The sequence below is a fragment of the Musca autumnalis genome, unplaced genomic scaffold (genome assembly GCF_047663935.1).
Source record: "Musca autumnalis isolate F117 unplaced genomic scaffold, ASM4766393v1 scaffold_3, whole genome shotgun sequence".
NCBI lineage: Eukaryota > Metazoa > Arthropoda > Insecta > Diptera > Muscidae > Musca > Musca autumnalis.
This window is the reverse complement of record NW_027411866.1, coordinates 126645111-126664748: the sequence shown is the minus strand read 5'-3', so window position 1 is coordinate 126664748 and position 19638 is coordinate 126645111. Positions and strand designations below refer to the sequence as shown.

The following is a 19638-nucleotide window of genomic DNA, read 5'->3' as shown; positions in this document are numbered from 1 at the left end:
TTCAATATTGGTCCAAATAGAAACCCTGTTTTTTATCAGCTACATAAAAAAACTTGAAACAAATTGCACCGTGCACGCAGAGAAAAAATATTTTTCGCTTTTGTTGGAACAAAAATATATGTTTTGGTTCCAAAAATGTATTTGTTTTGTTCAAACATTGTAATCCAAATCCAAAAATACCATCTTTTGTTCCAAACATAGAAAACAAAAACAACTTTCGAATTTCCGCAATATTGTTAAAATCGTTAACAATACCTATTGTAGGAACTATCATAATCTAATTTTGTTTACAAAAAGTATTGTCAATACAGAAAACCAGCCCAGAAATTTTTGATTTGAGTGCATATACTTCTCATATACACTTTTCGCATAACTTGGATATAAATGTCGCGTATAATATTGCAATCATTGATGAACACAATACATGGTTTGCTGCATTGGCTGACAACAAAGACAAACAAAAAGCCACAAGAACCCACCACAACATAAGGAATAATTAAACACCATAACAAACATGAAAAGGAAAGAAGAATGAAACAAAACAGAAACAAATAAAAACAAGAGTATCATTGTTGGTATACATACACACAAAAACAGAGGTAAAGGCAGCATGTCATACAAACACACCACAACTCACCAAAATTGTTTTTTCAACACGGCATCGAATAGCGAGAGAAGAGAAAAAATTTTCGAAGAAAAGAGAGAAATATTGTTCAGTTGACACAAACTATTTTTGGATTTACAATACTACATGAGGAATCCAACAATATGTTAACAATACATATTTTGCTCTTGGTATATTGTTGGATCAAACATATTTTTTTCTCTGCGTGTGGGCTCTGATACAATTTTCGGGACTTAATATTTAAAATAATTTTTTATCAATGATTGTACTCTTTGATTTTCTTAATTTTTTACATTGGTATAAAGGAAAAATTTTAATTGAAATGCCGACTGAGATCAGCTTGTCCTCAAGCGAGAGACTTTAATTTTTTTGACAGATTTATGGCGAAAAAACTGTAAATTTGTTAGGTAAAATTGAAATTTGGACTTTGACAGTTCATATTTTTTTTTAAATGGATATTTTTAATTTCGTTTCGCATAAGGACAAGATTATTAGTTTCTTAATGATCCCACAAATATATACAGTGGGCACCGCAAACAGATTTGGTAAAAACAGTGTTTGGTAGGCGTTCATTTGTCAGAACACTCACAGTGTGACCTATGCAATTTGTTAGAAAAACTTTGTATTTTCTAAAATAGTGAAAATATTTTTGTTAAAAATCGATCGATTTTTTCAAAAATACTTTCGCCTGCGGCCCTTTTCGGTTTTAATAAAATATTTGCAAGAATTCTTAAACTGTAAAAATATTTTTGTTAAAAATTACGCAATTTTTTTTTTCAAAAATATTTTCGCCTGCGGCTTTTTCGCCTTTAAAAATATTTGCACATGTTTACAAAAACTTAGTACTTCCTTAAATTGTGAAAATATTTTTGAAAAAATCAATTCAAACTGAATTAGAGAAAATGGAGAGTAGACGTTTTTTCAATATGTTAAAATTACAAAAAAGTATAACCATCAATTAGTTACATATTACAAACTATTGACTGAATATCTTTAAAAATCATTTTTGGAAATACACCCCAAATTTAGGGCTTCAATTACACCCCAAATTTAATTGAAAAAATTTTTTGGGGCGTAAATGGGTAGTTTGCGTCCTAATTGTATTTGCGGTGTTTGGGGTGATATTGCATTTGCCAAATGGACCTCAATTTCAAAAAATGCATTCTGGCTTCAATGCCATTTTGGGCATAAATGTAATATTTTTTGGGGCCAAATTATCCTAGTTTGGGGCCAGTTTTGTATTGGGGCCATTTTTCATATTGAAAAAACACCCCAACAATTTGGGTCCATTTTCATTTCCGTTTGGGATGTTATTTCACGGGGCCTTATTTCTCTACGCCATGGTGGAGGGTATAAAAATGTGAACTTTGATCGCGATTTATTTAAAAAGCGCTTCGGCGATTTGTTCTTGTTTTTGAATTTTTCTCATCTATGAGCATTGCTGTTTCAGAATCGGCAAAAACTTCCCAGGTGTAAGCGGTTTTCATTTCTGTTTTATAAGGAGGCGATACAGTCAGTGCATTATTCCAATTTGAACTCCTATATCTTAGAAATGGTAAAACCTACGAACATATTATTAAGGTCAATCTTATAGAAAATTTTCACTGCTACAACATTTTTCTTGTGCCATTTTGATAGGACTTGCAGTTTCCAAGCAAAATCGTAAAAAACAAAAAAAAAAACCAAAAATTTCAACTCCATAATGGAGGGTATAATTAAATTTGTCATTGCCTTTGTAACATATCGAAATAATCATCGGAGACCCTATAAAGTATATATATATATATATGGTAAATAACAAAAATGTTTTGCAATCGATGAATTCGAGTTTCACCTTTTCAGAATTCGCGAACTGTTAACATATTCTATAAAGTATGACTACAATTCTTTAAAATGAAGTGTTTTAGGAGGGATCCCATAATGTCGACCATTAAAATTAATTTTCGTGGAAGCTGTGTTGGCATCAATGTAGAAAAATGGGTAAAAATGGGTTGAAGCCAATAAGTTTTTTTATGTTCCCATGCGATTTCTGCCTTAACCTTACATTTTATAGACCTATTCCCAAAGAGTGAATCACAGAATACTCCATGGGCAATAAGATAGCTGTGTATGATTTTTCGATATATCCACTGCATCCACCTAAAATTGATGCTGACATTTTGAAGCCGGACTTTCGGGGTTTTTTGAATTTTTTTAATAATCCGGACGCGCAAGAAGATAATATTCCAAACTCATAACACGATTATAGAACTCGTGATTTTACGTCGTTTGGTGCATATCTCATGAGTGTGCTCCTTACAGCATCCTAGTAATTGGAGACGAAAGGCCAAAATTTCATGCGTGAATTTTCTTACAAAACATATTTTTTGCGTGTAATATTTACAACTGTCATTCAATTTTCTTTGAAACCCGCGTGAATTTAGTTTTTTTTACGCGGCGGTTCTAATGAAGCCTTCCGCGATCGAATTTATTAATTAAAACCGCAGATATAGATACCTTGAAAATCGGAAAATCAGCAAAAATATATTTTGACAAATCCGCGTACTAAACCGCGATTTTCTTTAAAATTTTTTTACGTAAATGGAATCCTTTACTCGCGATTATAATATTTGCGAAAACACCTGTCATAAAAAAACAGAGATACGCGAGTAATATGGGTATTTCGCCAAAAATTTAATGTGGAGGCACATCCGCGGTTTTTGAAGAATCTATTTGAAATAGGTGTATATTGACGTATTTTTGATGGGCGCTGATGAAACCGGATGCGCATCAAAATCGTATGCACATTGCGCGACTTTGGCCAACTTTAAGGTTTTTTTGCAGTGCATGATGCAACTGGCGGCACACAATGGCCGCTGACTGAAACATCGAAATATGCATAAATATTGAAAGAGATTGATTCGCTTTATCCAAAATCGGATGCGCATCAACCGACTTTAACTAATTCGTGAGTTACAGGCTTTTTAATTTTCACATCTTTTAAATGATAGTAATTTCAATATTACTCATAATTTCCTATTTTATAAGTTATCACAGTAAGCAATTAAGCTTTCACGATGGTAAACCATATATCTTGACAAAGTTTTAGCAGAATACTTTAATTTATGTATTAGATTATAGAGAACTAGTTGGATAACTCTCTAATATTTTTTTCTAATTTTTCGAAACAAACCAAAAAATATATTTGTAACAATATTTTCCAACAATGAGTTGTTTCTCCTTTGTTGTTGTTATATTATGCAATTTATAAAGCCAATGTTTATAATTTTGGTTTCACATTTTTTTACGCGTTGTCTAGTTTCTGTACGTATTTTTAATTTAGTTTTTAGAGGTCTATACGGTCTCTGAGTTAGTATAATTTGAATTTATTGCCAGATTTTTTTAATTTTTTTTGATTTTCCGCGAAAATAAAAACACATTTTGGAAATTTTGGTGCATCTACGGATGGATATCAAATGCTGTTACTGATATATGCTTACATTTTCTCAATACAAAAAATAAGAAATTTTAAAATATTTTTTCTTTATAAGAGGTTAAAAACCGCTATAATTTTTGCGCGCATCGGCCAATTTCGTGAACGCGAGCAGATTTGAAACCAGATTTGTTTCCTTTAACTCTATACCAAAAATCGTAGATGTGCTCGCGAAAAATTTTTTTAATTTTTTTCAAATGGAATTGCAAAGGAATTTTGTTATTTGCCATATATATATATATATATATATATATATATATATATATATATATATATATATATATATATTTGATCAGGGTGAAATTCTAAGTCTACATAAACATGTCCGTCCGCCCGCCTTTGAAATCTAGGTACAGCTTTCTATTTTTAAGATAGAGCTTTGTAATTTGGTATAGAAGTTTCTATAACTCCTAGGACGTTTGGTATTGCAACCGACTATATCGGTCTACGTTTTGATATAGGCCCCCCGAGAACGGTACCACACGATTTTCAAGGTTTTAGCTTCATTATCACACCGAAATGGCTGAAATTTGGTACGTAGTCTTCGTTGGGGGTATAAAACTCTCCCCCAGAATTTTGGCGGTAAAGACCTCGCCCCCATAGAATGGTACCACCCGATTTCCGGTATTTTAAAGGGGTATAAAACTTTGGGGTATAAAATTTTCCATACGAAATTTGTCGGTATAGATAGACACCTTCATATAGCCCCCATAGAACGGTAGCTCCCGATATTCGGTAGTTTAAAAGTTGTGGCCTCAATATTCCTCCGAAATGCCGAATTTGGTATTTAGTCTTCGGTGGGCGTATAAAACTTCCCCCCAGAAATCTGCCGATTTTCGTTATTTTGAAAGTTATGGCCTCAAAAATCCATCGTTGGGGTGTTAAAATGTAGGAAAATACTTTTATAGGGTCACATATGATTGCTTACTTCAATGAGTTACAAAGGGAAAAACAAACTTATTCTCAAGTATATGTTATGAGAACATGTTACCAAATTTACTACTTTTGAAACTTTTAGCATTTGTTAAGTAAACCCAGCAAAAAATTGGTTGGCACATGTCATTAATTCATGCATTACCGAGTAATGAAAGTTCATTACTCTCCTCATTATCAGGCTATGTACTGCTTACTTTACTCATTACTCAGTAATTACTAAGTAATTAGTACGGTGGCACAGAACTTGTGTGTCCGACTACAAATCATAGGGTTATGTGTAGAGTTTCTGGTCGGGAATTTTCGATTTTTTTCGGACGGAATTTTTTTGCAATTCCCGGGAATACGGGAAATAAAGTAGAATAACGATTATTCATGTCCCGATAATTCGTAATTCCCGATCATTTGTAACAAACTTAGGGTCCGTAGTAAAAATCGCGATTATAAGTTTTTTCTGGAATTCGAAGTCTGTATAACTTCACATAATTCTGAACTCTTTGGAACCATTTCCTTTTTGTTCTAGTCCATATTTTTTTTAATGGCATTTTTGAAGTATATTAATTTGCTGAGATATAAACTCTGTGATCGATTCGAATTTTCGTTTTCTCCAAAATTATTGTATGTAATATTAAAAATTGTATAATGTGTATGTTTGCAAATCGTGTATATTAGGAATGGAAGTCAGTAATAACTATAGTACGTATGTTTATATAAGTACGCCTCTATATATTTGGTGCCACCGTGGTGCAATTGTGAAGCTTTGCACACAAAAGTTCAACCATGTAAAAATCCTTTATCAACGGATTTATAATTCGGCTGAACCATAAAAAGAACTCACCAAATCATTGACCTAAAAATAGAGTCGCACAGCAAGCTTTGATATGAAGGAAGCCTTTGCGAGGATGGTCCTGGGAAACAGCAATTTATATAATCTCCGCAAATTAGTCAGGAAGAATTGGTTGGCTTGAACATCTGTCATATATGATGTACTGGTACTTTCAAGATTTTGGCGCATCGTCGTTAATATTGTTCCATATTGTTCCAAAGAGATAACTACTGATACAACTATACATATAAGGAGTATTTATTTCCTTTATGTTTGCTCTCTGTCACGTCTGTGCCCCACAAACTCGATTTCTCATAGTCCCGGGAATTCCTGGTTTCCCGGGAATGAGAAATTTGTATTCCCGATTACCCGGGAATGAAGAAAGTCGGGAATTCCCAAACTCTAGTTATGTGTTTAAAGCTCACGCATGGGAGTTTTTTTTAACAATATTAGGAAAAAATGTTTATGTACATGCATGTGTTTAAACAGCCCCACTGTGGTTTAGCTTGTATGGGAGAGAGCGACAAAAATATTTATAATCAAGATATCGATCTGAAAATTTTACCATAAACTAGTAGTGACTAGAAGATAATTTTCCCCAAAGATCGTCAGGATTGGTCCACTTTTAGGTGTAGACCTCCCATAACGGTACCTCCAGTTTTTTATTAATTTCAAGATTATGTGTATATTTTCAAAGTGAATTCGCTGTAATTTGACATTTTGTGTTTTTTGGTGGTATAAAACATCTTGCATAGGTCCATGGTCAATAGAGGTCCATGCTTTGGTATATTCTCCATATAGACGTACCACCCGTTTTTTAATAATTTCAAGATTTTGACCATATTTTCCAACTGAATTTGCTGCAATCTGACATTTAGAGTTTATAATCTGTATCAAACATTCTTGCAAAAATTCATCACTATATGTCCACATTTGGGTATAGTCCTATATCATGTTAACTCCAGATATTTGGCATATTAAGTATTTGGTCTAAATTGTTTACATATACGTTTGTAAAAATCATGATATTTTATGAATTTTATTCTTGACAAGGATTAACTGGTAACAAGTATCAACAATATAAGGAAAAGAATATTCTTACTAGGAGGTTTAACACATGGACCAAGGGCGTACCAGATTATATTAGATGTAAACAATGTCCTATAGTTCTCAAACCGGGAATATCTGGAAACTAAGATGTTTTATGAGACGTTTAGTTCGCGAGGATGGGTTGGCATCTATTAAAATAAATACTAGCTACAGGATTTCTGGATTAGGAGAGTTCCCAGATCGACTAAAAATGTACCAGGGCATATAAACAGTAAACAAGACCATACAGGTGGTCCTGCATGTCAATATAACCATTCTACGTTGTTTAGTTTTCCGTGTGGAGCTTAAATCTACCGCAGGCCGCGTTTTTACTTTCAACGGCAGATAATTCTTGCTTCAAAAATAATGGTGTCTTTTATAGCAAGCCAATGTGCATGATGTTTATAATTTTTTTTGTCATCTCGTTGTGTATCCAAATTTTTGAAATTTGCAGAGACAGTGTATAAAATGAAATCATATCCCCCAACATCCACCTGAAGATTTGCTATAATTTCTTCGAATGCCGTCCGTCCCATGCTGGCATTGAAAAGGTTTTTGAACGCCATATTTCAAAAACATACAAATTTAAAAACACACATTCATACTGTAATCCTAAAAACATCATTTTTTTCAAAATAAGATCGAAAAAAAAGCAAAACAACAACACCGATTGCTTGAAAACACCCAGAAACCCATTCAAAATACTTCCAGTATACTCAGTATAATGAAAACTGAATACCGCTCGGCAACTTTCGGCAGACGAGATAATTTTTTTCTAATTCTGGACACTTTTACGAACATTTAAATAAAAATAACGTGAGGATCCGCGAGGATCCAAGGTACTAAAAGTCTATTTCTTTTCACAATATTAAATAAGAAACACTCACAAAAATACATTTCAAAAGAGATCAATTTTACAACAAAATAAAGATACAACTTTATGATGTTATCAATTAAAAACAATAACAATACCATTAACTTTAACTTCCATTTCTTACTATAGTAATTTTACACAGTACTTTTTTGTGATATCACTTTTAACTTGTGACAGCGTTAATGGAAATTTCAATGTCTCAATTTCTTCAAATGGAAATGCTCACTTCTGCGGCTCTGCTATAGCAAGTACCGTTAGAAGTTGTAAAAAGAAAGCCGGAATACTAAAATTGGATGTGTCTACGATAGATTTGAATAGTTACAATCATAATTTGTAGACATCGATTTTGGTATTTTTGTCGCGGGCTGGGACCACAGTGAGCCCGTGCGAGTGACCTAGTGTGCAGTGTGTTTGGCTACAAATCAGAAGTTCGTGTGTTCAAAACCAGCAGAGAGCAAAATAAACCTAGTTTAAGGCCTTTTCTCGGATCCTTAGGGGGGCAAAGCCGACTTCAACTTTTACGCAAAGTCTTTTTTTAAATAAATAGTTAAAAATGAATAAAAAAATATTTTTTCGTAGAATATAGTGTTTATTTATGTTCTCTTTTATTTTCAGATATTTCAAGATTTTTCAAAAATTGTATTTTTTGCTCTCCTGAAATTAAGTTTTTTTCTAATTCTAGGAGAGAAACATTTTCAAAAATAATTATCTACTTCTTCAAGAAACCATTGAATCCACCGAAGCGATAAGCGCCGAAACCTCCAAGAGTTCCGAGGAAAGTAGCAGATGGAGTAACAACAGCTGGAGCAGCATAAGAGGTTACAGCAGCGGGAGCAGCATATGTGGTAGAAACAGCAGCGGGAGCAGCATAATGAGTGGAGACAGCAGCAGGGGCAGAGTAGGTGGTAGAGACAGCAGCTGGAGCAGCATAATGAGTTGAGACAGCAGCTGGAGCAGCATAGCTAGTTACAGCAGCGGGGGCGGCATAAGTGGCTACAGCAGCGGGGGCAGCGACTTGGGTTGAGACAGCAGCTGGAGCAGCATAATGAGTTGAGACAGCAGCAGGCGCAGAGTAGGTGGTGGAGACAGCAGCTGGAGCAGCATAATGAGTAGAGACAGCAGCAGGAGCAGTATAGCTAGTTACAGCAGCAGGGGCGGCATAAGTGGCTACAGCTGCAGGAGCAGCATAGGTAGCAAAAGCAGCAGGAGCAGCATAGGAAAATGGAAGGACTCCAGCTGATGCGGAAGCAACGAAGAGGGCCAAAGCAATAATCATTGATTTCTATAGAAGAAAATATAACATTAGTCAATCGTTTATCTTATTAAGTACCTAACCATTTTATTCAAATTACCATTTTGCTTTTTGAGATTTGTTCCGTTCTGCTGAGATACTTGAAACTGATACCACTTATCAAAATAATCAGAACTTTTATACAAATTGTTCACGATTAACATTTCTCCTTTCACTGACCATCGACATTTTAATATCAATTTTAGTGGACGTATAAATTGTTCCTGATGATTGAATTGTTTGTTTTATTTTCTCATTTTGAAAAGTAATTTTAAAGATTTTACCTGATTTTTTTTATTTGTAAAGTAATTCTGCGCATTCTCAGATTTGTGTTTTAAATTTAAAAACAAGTTTTTTTAAGTGGGAGTTAGTTAAAATTGTTTTGCTTTCGATTTTGCTTTTATGCTTGCTTGCTTGTTTTTATTAAAATTTAAAACAACAAATCTAAGTTTAGGCTGAATTAATTTACGAATAGTAAGTAATACACATCTTAACCCTGCTCATCTGAACCAACATTAAATGGAAGGTGCTTACACCAGGGACATACGCAGGGGGGGGGGGCACTGGGGGCCCGGGCCCCCCCCCCCCCCCCCCCGAAATGGTTTGGTCGACTAAAATTTTTTGAGCTACTTTAAGAAATTATTACATTTTTCTCTAAAATAATTTTTATTTTTGGAATTTTCAAATGAAAACTTAGATTGTTCTGAAGGTCATGTACTAAAAATGTACTTTATGAACAAATTGTCTAAGAAATATTTATTTTTTTTTTGTTTGAATAATCATTTTGAGAAAAGCTTCCAATAAAATCTGAATTACTTCTTAATATCATGTAATTTCATTATCAAATAATAAAGGGTCGAGTAATTCTGTAATGAATATAAAGGTCTTGGGGCTTTAAACTCATTCTGTATTCAAAAAATTCCGAGTTTAGTATTGTGCGGATTGGAAGTGCATGAAATGATATGTTTACTGGACAAATTTTACGATATATCAAGTGTTTTCCCTGGAGTATATCTCTAACATCTGCATTAAACAGCATTCCCCCCTGAAAACAACCGCAAACAAAATTAATGCTGAAACATTGGTTAAACGGTATTAAAATCTGGTGTAATGTCGGGCTTTAGGCAAACGATAAAAATGTACCTCATTGAAATAATGGCCTTTGACTTGTCATATGTTTCAACAAAATTCGCTTCAAATAATTTGATGTCGATTTATCACAGTTCTTTCGTCTGTCTGGCTCGAGCGCATGATAACTCTCGAACGGATCAACCAAACTTTAAGTCATGTCGGTCCACTCCTTATTTCCCACAAGTTTACAAAATGTTTCACTAAAATGGTGGGTACAATAACTTCCGAAGGTCCAAATCGATTTCTTCGAGTCATAGATTAGGTTCGAATATGGGTTATATCGGTTCACTCTTTCAGGTACCTCCCATACAAAATTTCGATATCCGATTTCACCGAAATTTTGAACATCCTAAAATTACTTCCGGACGTACATACACATATGTACCAAGAGGGTCTATATGGGACAACAAAATTTCAAAATAAGTGCTATATAAGGGCTGTTCGAGAATCCATTGGACATTTTTGCAAGTGCTACTCCTTGCGGTCTTGTTTACAGCGATATTCTATTTTTCGTGGGTAAGTCGATACTTCCTGACATAACGGTTCAGAAGCTCTAAATCTTACCATGACCAACTAATATGACGTATTGACACGATAACTATCAAAAGGAATGATTTCCAAAATAAGGTCCACTTCCAAAATTGACCATTCTTGCAGGTATCTTCTCCACAAAAGTGCAAAACTTTTGCGCTCTCATTGAAGTCAAATTTATGACCACAACATAAACATTCATTCGCAACGTTCACAATCGTGAAGCGAAGTGTATACGTCTTAAATAGACAACGAACTTCTGAAACTCCCTGACTACACAATTTTTACACTCGGGGATTCGAGTTATTCTTTTTTTGGAGTCATTTATTTCAATTAATTAGTGGTATACAAATAACATTAATAGGTTTTTTTAGATATATCTTCTTATCAGCATCAGTCCTCGCGGTAAAAATGTGTCCAATTGATAACTTAATAAGGCAAAAGTAACACAAAACTTTTTTAATGGGACTGAAGTCAATGTGTAATATATGGATATGTACTTTGACGAATAAGAAATACTGTAAATCTTTGAAATAGAATCGAAAATGCCAAATAAGAGCTACTGTGGTAAAAAATTCTGAGATACACCAAAACGTAAACCTACATGTGTAATATTCATTTGAAAGGTTTTTTAGTTATTGCGTCAATTCTGTTGGAGAATTTGGTTAAAAACTCAAAATACCAGGCGGAACTTTTGTATGGGGACTATACTGAACGTATTATGATATGCTTCATTTTACTTGGTTCCAAATTTCAAACTTTTATCTATAATATTGTAAAACCAATCTATTTAAATCATATACTTTATGTCAATATTTCATATAAATGAACTAACAAAACCTTTAAAATAGCTTTACGTAACGCTACACAACATTTTAAATTTTCATGATTTTTGGTCAAGTTGGGCCCCCCCCCCCCCCGAAATGAAATCCTGCGTACGTCCCTGGCGTACACCTGGTAAGTTTTTGCGGATTCTTAAACTACAATGTTCATAGATGAAAAAAATATAAAAAATCGCCAAAGGGCTTTTGAAATAAATCGTGGTCAAAGTTCACATTTTTAGGTTTTCACGATTTTGCTTGGAAACCAGGTCCTATCGAAAGAGGACTAAAGAAAATGTTTGAGATATAGAAGTTGAAATTGGGACAATGTATCGCCTCCTTATAAAACAATGTCATGACAGCAATTTCCCAACATAAACTTATATATCTCCTATCTTGTCCTTAAAAAAGTCGAACAACTAATTTTAGCAAAAAACCCAACATTGTTATTACAATTATCAGACAGTTTTCATAAATTAATACAGAAATATGTTAGTTTTCATAGTTCGAAAACAATTACTTGACAAAGTGTATATAGCATTTTTGGTCCATCAAATACTTGAAATCGAACGAAAATATATATTGGAGCTATATCCAAATCTGAACTGATTTCGATATATTTTGGGACATTTAGTTATAGGCCAAATTCCGTCACACATTCCTAATTTCATTGAAATCAGATATATTCGGTCTGAGAACGGGAGGTACCGTTATATGGGGGCTATTCCAAGGCAGGGACCTATGTCCACAACTTTTATACCCTCCACTTTTTATTTCGTTTACAGCATATCGAAATATTCGTCGGAGACCCTATAAAGTATTCTTGATCACCATGACATTCTAGGTCGATATAACCACGTCCGTCAGCCCGTTCAAGAGTCTGTTGAAATCAATCGCACGTTTTGATATAGTCCCCATAGAACGGTTCCTCCCTATTGTCGGTATTTTCAAGGTTGTGTCCTCAATAGCACACCGAAATGGCTGAAATTTTGTATTTAGTCTTCGTTGGCTTTAAAAAATCTTCCTGCTGAATAGGGCCACGCCTTCATATAGCCCCCATAGAACGGTACCTACAGATTTTCGGTATTTTTAAGGTTTTAGTTTCATTGTTACACCGAAATGGATAAAATTTGGTATATACCTTTCGTGGGACGTACAACACTTTTCACTGAAATTTGTCGGTATAGGTTCACGTCTACGTATAGATCCTATAGAACGGTACCTGCTGGTTTTCGGTGTTTTGAAGGTTGTGGTTTCAATATCCCACCGAAATGGCTCGCAAAAACGCGACCAACTCAAAATAATAAACACACCTTATACATTATCCTTGCAAGTTCAAAAGAACGATTATCTGGATTTAAGGGAATTTATAATATGCTTTTGATTATACCTCAATGTCATAAAAGTATAGCAATCAACATCTAACATATGTTTAATTTGAAATAAATTAATAAAGGGCAGTCGATTTGCTCCTAATAATAGGAGATACACTTCAGTGCCACTGTGGTGCAATGGAACACGGAGGAAAAAAAGGTCTCTCTAATATATGAGGCGCTCAGTGCCAAAACGGTCTAACCCACAAAGAAATGATTCTGAGAAAAACGAAGTTGAAAGAAAACAAGTTTTTAACACCTAACTGCGTAATTTTTTACTTTTATCAAGAAGAAAATTTAGTTAGCTTTACAAAATGGGGAAAACCAATGAAATCGGTTAAAAAATGCGTGAGTTATGCCATCTTTAGGGTTTTAACTTTTTGGTTTTTCCTTTATAAAAGATTGGTACCTTGTGCGTAATTATCAAGTAGACAAATTCAAATTACAATCATACGCACTAAGGTACCAACTTTTATAAAGGAAAACCCAAGAAGTTAAAACACAAAAAATGCCATAACTCATATATTTTCCAATCGACTTCATTGGTTTTCCCCATTTTGTAAAGCTAACTAAATTTCTTCTTGATAAAAGAAAATAATTACGCAGTTAGGCGTCTCCTACGCAGCCTAGAGCACGAGGAAAAACATTTTCATGTTTTTAATGCGTTTTTGTCACACTTAAATAACTATAAATTAAAAATTTGTTACCCGATTTTTTTAAAATTATATGTTTGGGTGCAAACAAATATTTGTTTGGGTGGACCTATTGCCTTACTCCGACATACACACATTTATAAATGGTGCTGTTTTTTTTATTGAAATGTATAAATATACCAAACACACACGCCAAGATAGATACAAAAATGCAAATAAAAGAATTAGTGTAGCACTTTTAGAAAGAAAAACAAATAAAAACTTTTAATTATAAAATATAGAAACATCGTTGAACGCTTCTCGTTAGTTGTAAAATAAAACATATTCTCTTCAAAATTGAAATCATGAACTTAAAATCGGCATCTGAAATCAAATTATTATATAATGTAATAAATAGGTACATCCATATTTCAAATCATATATGTATGCATGTATACATATGAAAAATGAATTAATGTTATTACCAATATTAAATGCTATTTCTTCCTTGTTCAATAAAATATTTCCATTCACCTTTTAGATTCAATTATAAAATTCCCAATTATAAAATGTATTGGACATTTAATTTACTAAAAAAACAGAATTTGATTAAGAAAACACAAAACACTGATTTATTCATTAATTTTACCGCCAACGATTGTATTTATAAAATTGAATAAAAAGAACAACATAATTCATATATTTTTTCTTTTCCTCTCCGCTTGATACGTTTGTTAACAACAACAAGGCACGAAATACACGTGTTTGGCCGCATACACACCACCAAATCACAAACAAACTTTTTTACCTTCGCTTCTCCGTCTTCTATTACACATACACACAGCTCTTTATTATAAAACAGCACTCCGCAGCAGCGAGAGCCCTGTTCTTACTGTCTTTGTCAAAAATCCTCTCTCCATTCATAAAAAAATATGTTCTAACATAAAAAATATGTTGGTACAAAACAAATACAATTGAGGTATGTTACAAAATTTTGCAAACATATATTTGTTTGTACCCATATTATGTTTGAATCCAAACATTTATTTGTTTGCAACCAATCCCAAACATAAATTGTTTGGATCCAAACCTATTTCTAACATATATTTGTCTACGTGTATGCACATCCGCCTTGCACTCTGAAGGTCGTGGGTTCGATTACCCGGCCAGGCAACATCAAACATTTTCAACGGTGACAAAATACCCCTAAGTAATGTTGGCGACATTTCCTGAGAATTTCAGTCATGTAAAACTTCTATACAAGGGGTGTTTTAAGATACGCCGTTGGGACTCGGCGATAAACAGTAGGTCCAATATCATTGAGCTATTGTGAATCGAGGTGCACTCATTAATATGATAGAAGCCTCCCTTGCCCCATCTAGGACGTTTGTGGAATAATTATTATATTATTATATACACATCAGTTATAATCGCAAATAATAAGCTTTTATTAATTTTGCATGTGAAATTTTGTTAAAGATATCACAATGGACTATTAGCTGGTATTTTCGAATCTTAACCCTACCCATTTCCTCACAAAATTTGGAATGCAGAACTTTACATCTCGAATTAACCCAGGTGACATTTCGTACCATACTTTCATCGTTGTTACCCATCTTGTGGTATTCTTACTTCGGTAAAAAATTTACGAAAATGACATGGTAACTCCGTTCCTCCCATGTCATTTTCGTACATTTCGTACAAAAGACGAAATGTTCTACAAAAAGATTCGCCATTCGCTTTTACTGCAGACAAGTAATAGCGAAAGGTAATTTCTGAGTGGAAACAAACAACAAATTCATCACACCATAACTCAAGAGCTTGACATTTTACGAAATTTTCCATTTGGGTTCTGGAGGTACTCACAAAATGCTTTCATCCCATAAAAAATATAAATAAAATACCATATTTTAGCCATTTCTATTGAATAATAGCCACATTGCGTTCGTTATTTTGAAGAATGTGATCTCACACCGTAGCCATATATTAGTCATAGTATTTAACCGATATTACTGAAATTTGGTATTAAGTCTTAACTGAGGGTTCAAAACATTATAACAGGTGCATCACATTCCTTGCAAAAAAATCAAACAGCATAGGTCTACATTTTGGTATAGCCTCATATAACAGTGCGATTCTTTTTATAGTCATCCATCCTTATTATAGCGACATTTGTGCTCTTTAAAATAATTAGTGTTTTTATAATCAGTGCAACCATGCGGAATTTGTTCCCTTTCCCCAATTTCACAATTTTTTTTCCATATTTATGCGCCATAATTAAGTGAATCTAGTAGTTTTCAACGTTTTACAAATATTGATTTTAAAAGAATTGCACTTTTTAAAATTATTTTCCGTGCGGAAAATTCCGTGGGAAATATTCCTGATTGCCCGGAATATTTTTTTCTTAAAAGCAGAAATAAAACCGCTATAACTTTTGTCCAACCATAAATAGGCTCGCAAGCGAAATGGCAATTTTTGTTGGGTTAAGACCCATCTACCAAGAATCGTTGATATATCCCAAAAAAAAAAAAATTAAAATGTGTCAGCATTTCCCGTCAATATTCTTGAGCAGGGTAAAACCTGAGTCGATGTCGGCTTGTCCGCACATCCATCCGTCTGTAGTAATCACTTTAGCATTCAAAACTATTAAGACAGGAGGACGCTTTGTCTAGAGGGGGAGTAATGTAAGCAAACCGTACCGTTCTATGAGATGGTATATCAAAGTGTGGACTTGTACCGACCATTGTCTGTGGAAATGTTTAAATTTTCCTAGGAAATCCTTACACCAAATTTCAGCCATTTCGGTTGGATAATCTGTCTAAGACCTTAACAATTCCAAAAACTAGGAGGAACGTTTGAAAGTTTTAAACTTTAATAATAAAAATTCCCCAAATCGGAGTGTACCGTTCTATGGGCACTAAACTAAAATGTTGACTTGCTCAGATAAATTTATGGAGAAAAGTTTTGTGGCCAACAACAAATTTCTGGAGAAGAGTTTGGTACCCTAGCGAAGACTAAATACCAAATTAAGGCAATTTCGATGGGATATTGAGATTAAACACGTAAAATACCGAAAACCGTTCTATGAGGGCTTTATCGGAACGTGGACCTATATAGCCCATTTTCAATACAAATAGTTTCACGGACTTACAATAAAGTTCACCAACATTTTATATACCTACTTCAAAACTTTCGGACGCTGGAGTGATTTCCACAGACGGCACGCTGATCAGGAATATATGCATAATCTTTATGGGATTTTTCGAGGAATATTTCGAGGAGTTACAAATGGTATGACCAACTTAATATGCCCTCCATAGTATGGTAGAGGGTATAACAGTTGTGACCACAGGTTCAGGAATTTTTACGTTTTTAGATATATTTTCTGAATTAGCTACAACATGGCGTTAAGGGTTCAAAGTAGTAAAAAAAACGTCTGCATCAACAATTGCCCATATATCGTCGGTGTCATGCTTAAGTGTTCCATCCCAGCAAAAATCCTCATTACAAACCTCCTTACCCACCCATTATTTCAACAAGGGCATGTCGCGCGAAATACCTGGTTATTTTGCAAAGTTTTCAACCCCGCTCTTTCTGAATTTCTAGTCGGTTTTCCTGTATCTCTTACAGTTTTTGTGATATAGAAATATCAATATGTTCCATATCTACTTTGAACGCAAAAAATCTGCTTTTTTGTTCCATATCTATAAAGTCTGGCGTATGGAACAAAAGAACTTTAAACTTTTTTGTTCCATATCCATACCGTATGGAACAAAAAAAGACAAAAACGAATTGTTCCTCACAAAAAATGATGGCGTTTGGAACAGAAAATTGCTAAATTTTGTCAAGTAGCGAACAATATGGCGTATGGAACAAATTGTTTTAAAGGACTAGCTTTAAAAACTGAAAAAGAATAGTTTTTAAATCAAAATATTTTAAAATATTGTGTTGTTATATGAAACTAACATTTATTTTTGCTTAAATTTAACGCCTCCCGCTTAATAAAAAACATGTATGATAATTAAAATGTCAGAAAATGAATTAAAATAGAATTCTATTTAAACTACCAATAGTTCAAAGAACGATTATTGATTTTTTCGAATGAATTAAACGATGAAATAAGACAATAAAAATAAGCTAATAAAAATTCTATTTTTTTGAAAGTGGAGGAGTCCACTCCTTAAATAAATGTAAACGAAACATATAACAATGGACCCTAAAGCATTGTTTTTCTATTGCAACTGTTTAATTGAAGCCCCCGAATTTTCAGCTCTACAGAAGCACTTCACATAACGGAGGTGGAACACAATTGATCAAAAGTTTGTTTGTTAAAAGGTGACATAAAGTGTTCCATGTGACAAAAAATTGCCAAAAACATGACTGACTAAAATAAAATAAACTCCTAATAAATATATTCTTTGAGTTTAGTTTATTAGAACTGAGCTCTTAAAGTATTGGATTTTTGCACCACATCTAGCCTGTATGGTAATTGGCGTATGGAACACTTAAGTATAAGACCGACGACATAACGGTGCCACCCGTTTTCAATGATTTTGACGTTTTCTTTCAGACCAAAATAGCTGTAATTTGGCATTTAGGGTTCGTAATGGTCGAAAAACATATCTACAAAAAATTATGGATGTTACGGAGCCACTCGATTTCAGATTTTTTAAGGTTTTATCTATATTATTTGACTGACTTTGGGTTCACAGTAGTCAAAAACACTTCTCAACCAAATATGGTAGACATAAGTATACGTTTCTGTGTAGCAACCACATAGCGGTACCTCCCAATTTCAAGTATTTGGAAGTCAGTTTTTACAAATTTCGGCCCAAATTGGCTGTAATTTGGCATTTAGGGTTCCCAGTGTTCAACAAACATCTTCCCTAACAGTTGTGTACAAAGATCCACGCTTTGGTATGACCCCATAACAGATACCAACGATTTCAGTTTTTTTAAGATTTTATCTACATTATCGGGCACGATTGGAAGTAATTTTGCGTTGATAGTTCCCAGCGGTTAACTTTTTCAAAAAAGAAAAAAAAAAGAAAATTGTATACCTAGCCCGATTTGTGGTATTTTTAAGTTTTTAGCTGATCGAATTAGATAAAATAGGTATTAACATCTCTATTATAAATTAACTTTACATAGCGTTACATAATACACAGACTCAATTATTATTTCTTTATAAATTTTGTTAATATTATATTCTCAGAGAGAACAACTCTCTGAGTTTCGAAAGACACTTTTCTACTTCTTTAAGAACCCACCGTATCCGCCGAAGCGGTAAGCTCCGAAACCTCCAAGGTTGCCCAAGAAAGTAGAAGTTGGAGCAACAAAAGCTGGAGCAGCATAAGAGGCTACCGTAGCTGGAGCAGCATATGTGGTAGAAACAGCAGCAGGAGCGGAATAGTGAGTTGAAACAGCAGCTGGAGCAGCATATGTGGTGGAGACAGCAGCGGGAGCAGCATAATGAGTTGAAACAGCAGCTGGTGTGGCATAATGAGTTGAGATAGCAGCTGGATCAGTGTAGGTGGTGGTAGCAGCAGGAGCGGCATAACGAGCTGAAACAACAGCTGGAGCAGCGATTTCGGTTGATACAGCAGCGGGGGCGGCATAAGAGGCTACAGCGACGGGTGCAGCATAGCTGGAGACAACTGCTGGAGCAGCATAAGTGGCGGGAGCAGCGTAAGTGGCGACTGCAGCTGGAGCAGCATATGTTGCATATGCAGCGGGTGTAGCATATGAAGCAACTGGGATATTAGCAAAGACTCCAGCTGATGCGGAGGCAACAAACAGGACCAAAGCAATAATCATGGATTTCTACAGAAAAATGTCAAATTTAAGAATAGTTTTTCATCGTACTTATCAAATGCTTGTATTCTTACCATTTTGCTAATTAAATTTTGTTCTATTCTTCTGAAAGAAATACTTGAAACTGATAACATTGGTCTGGGTTATCACATCTTTTATACAGATTATTCGAACAAATAAAACGCATACTTTCACTGGTTTGCATACAAAGTAATTGTTCAAATAA

General features: G+C 34.2%; 1 protein-coding gene across 1 annotated transcript; it reads right to left on the bottom strand.

The window, feature by feature from the left end:
• Positions 1-8528: 8528 nt before the first annotated feature.
• Positions 8529-19415, bottom strand: LOC141398299 (uncharacterized). Its single transcript, XM_073975579.1, has 2 exons — positions 18963-19415; positions 8529-9101 (listed from the first exon to the last, which is right to left on the bottom strand). The coding sequence occupies exons 1-2, from the start codon at positions 19413-19415 to the stop codon at positions 8529-8531; spliced, it is 1026 nt and encodes a 341-aa protein (XP_073831680.1).
• Positions 19416-19638: the final 223 nt, after the last annotated feature.

Coding starts and splice junctions, on each gene's coding strand:
- LOC141398299 (XM_073975579.1), bottom strand. CDS start 19,415: ATGATTATTGCTTTGGTCCTGTTTGTTGCCTCCGCATCAGCTGGAGTC. Junction 9,102..18,962: donor CATATGCTGCTCCAGCTACG/GTAGCCTCTTAT, acceptor TTTCTTCTATAG/AAATCAATGATTATTGCTTT.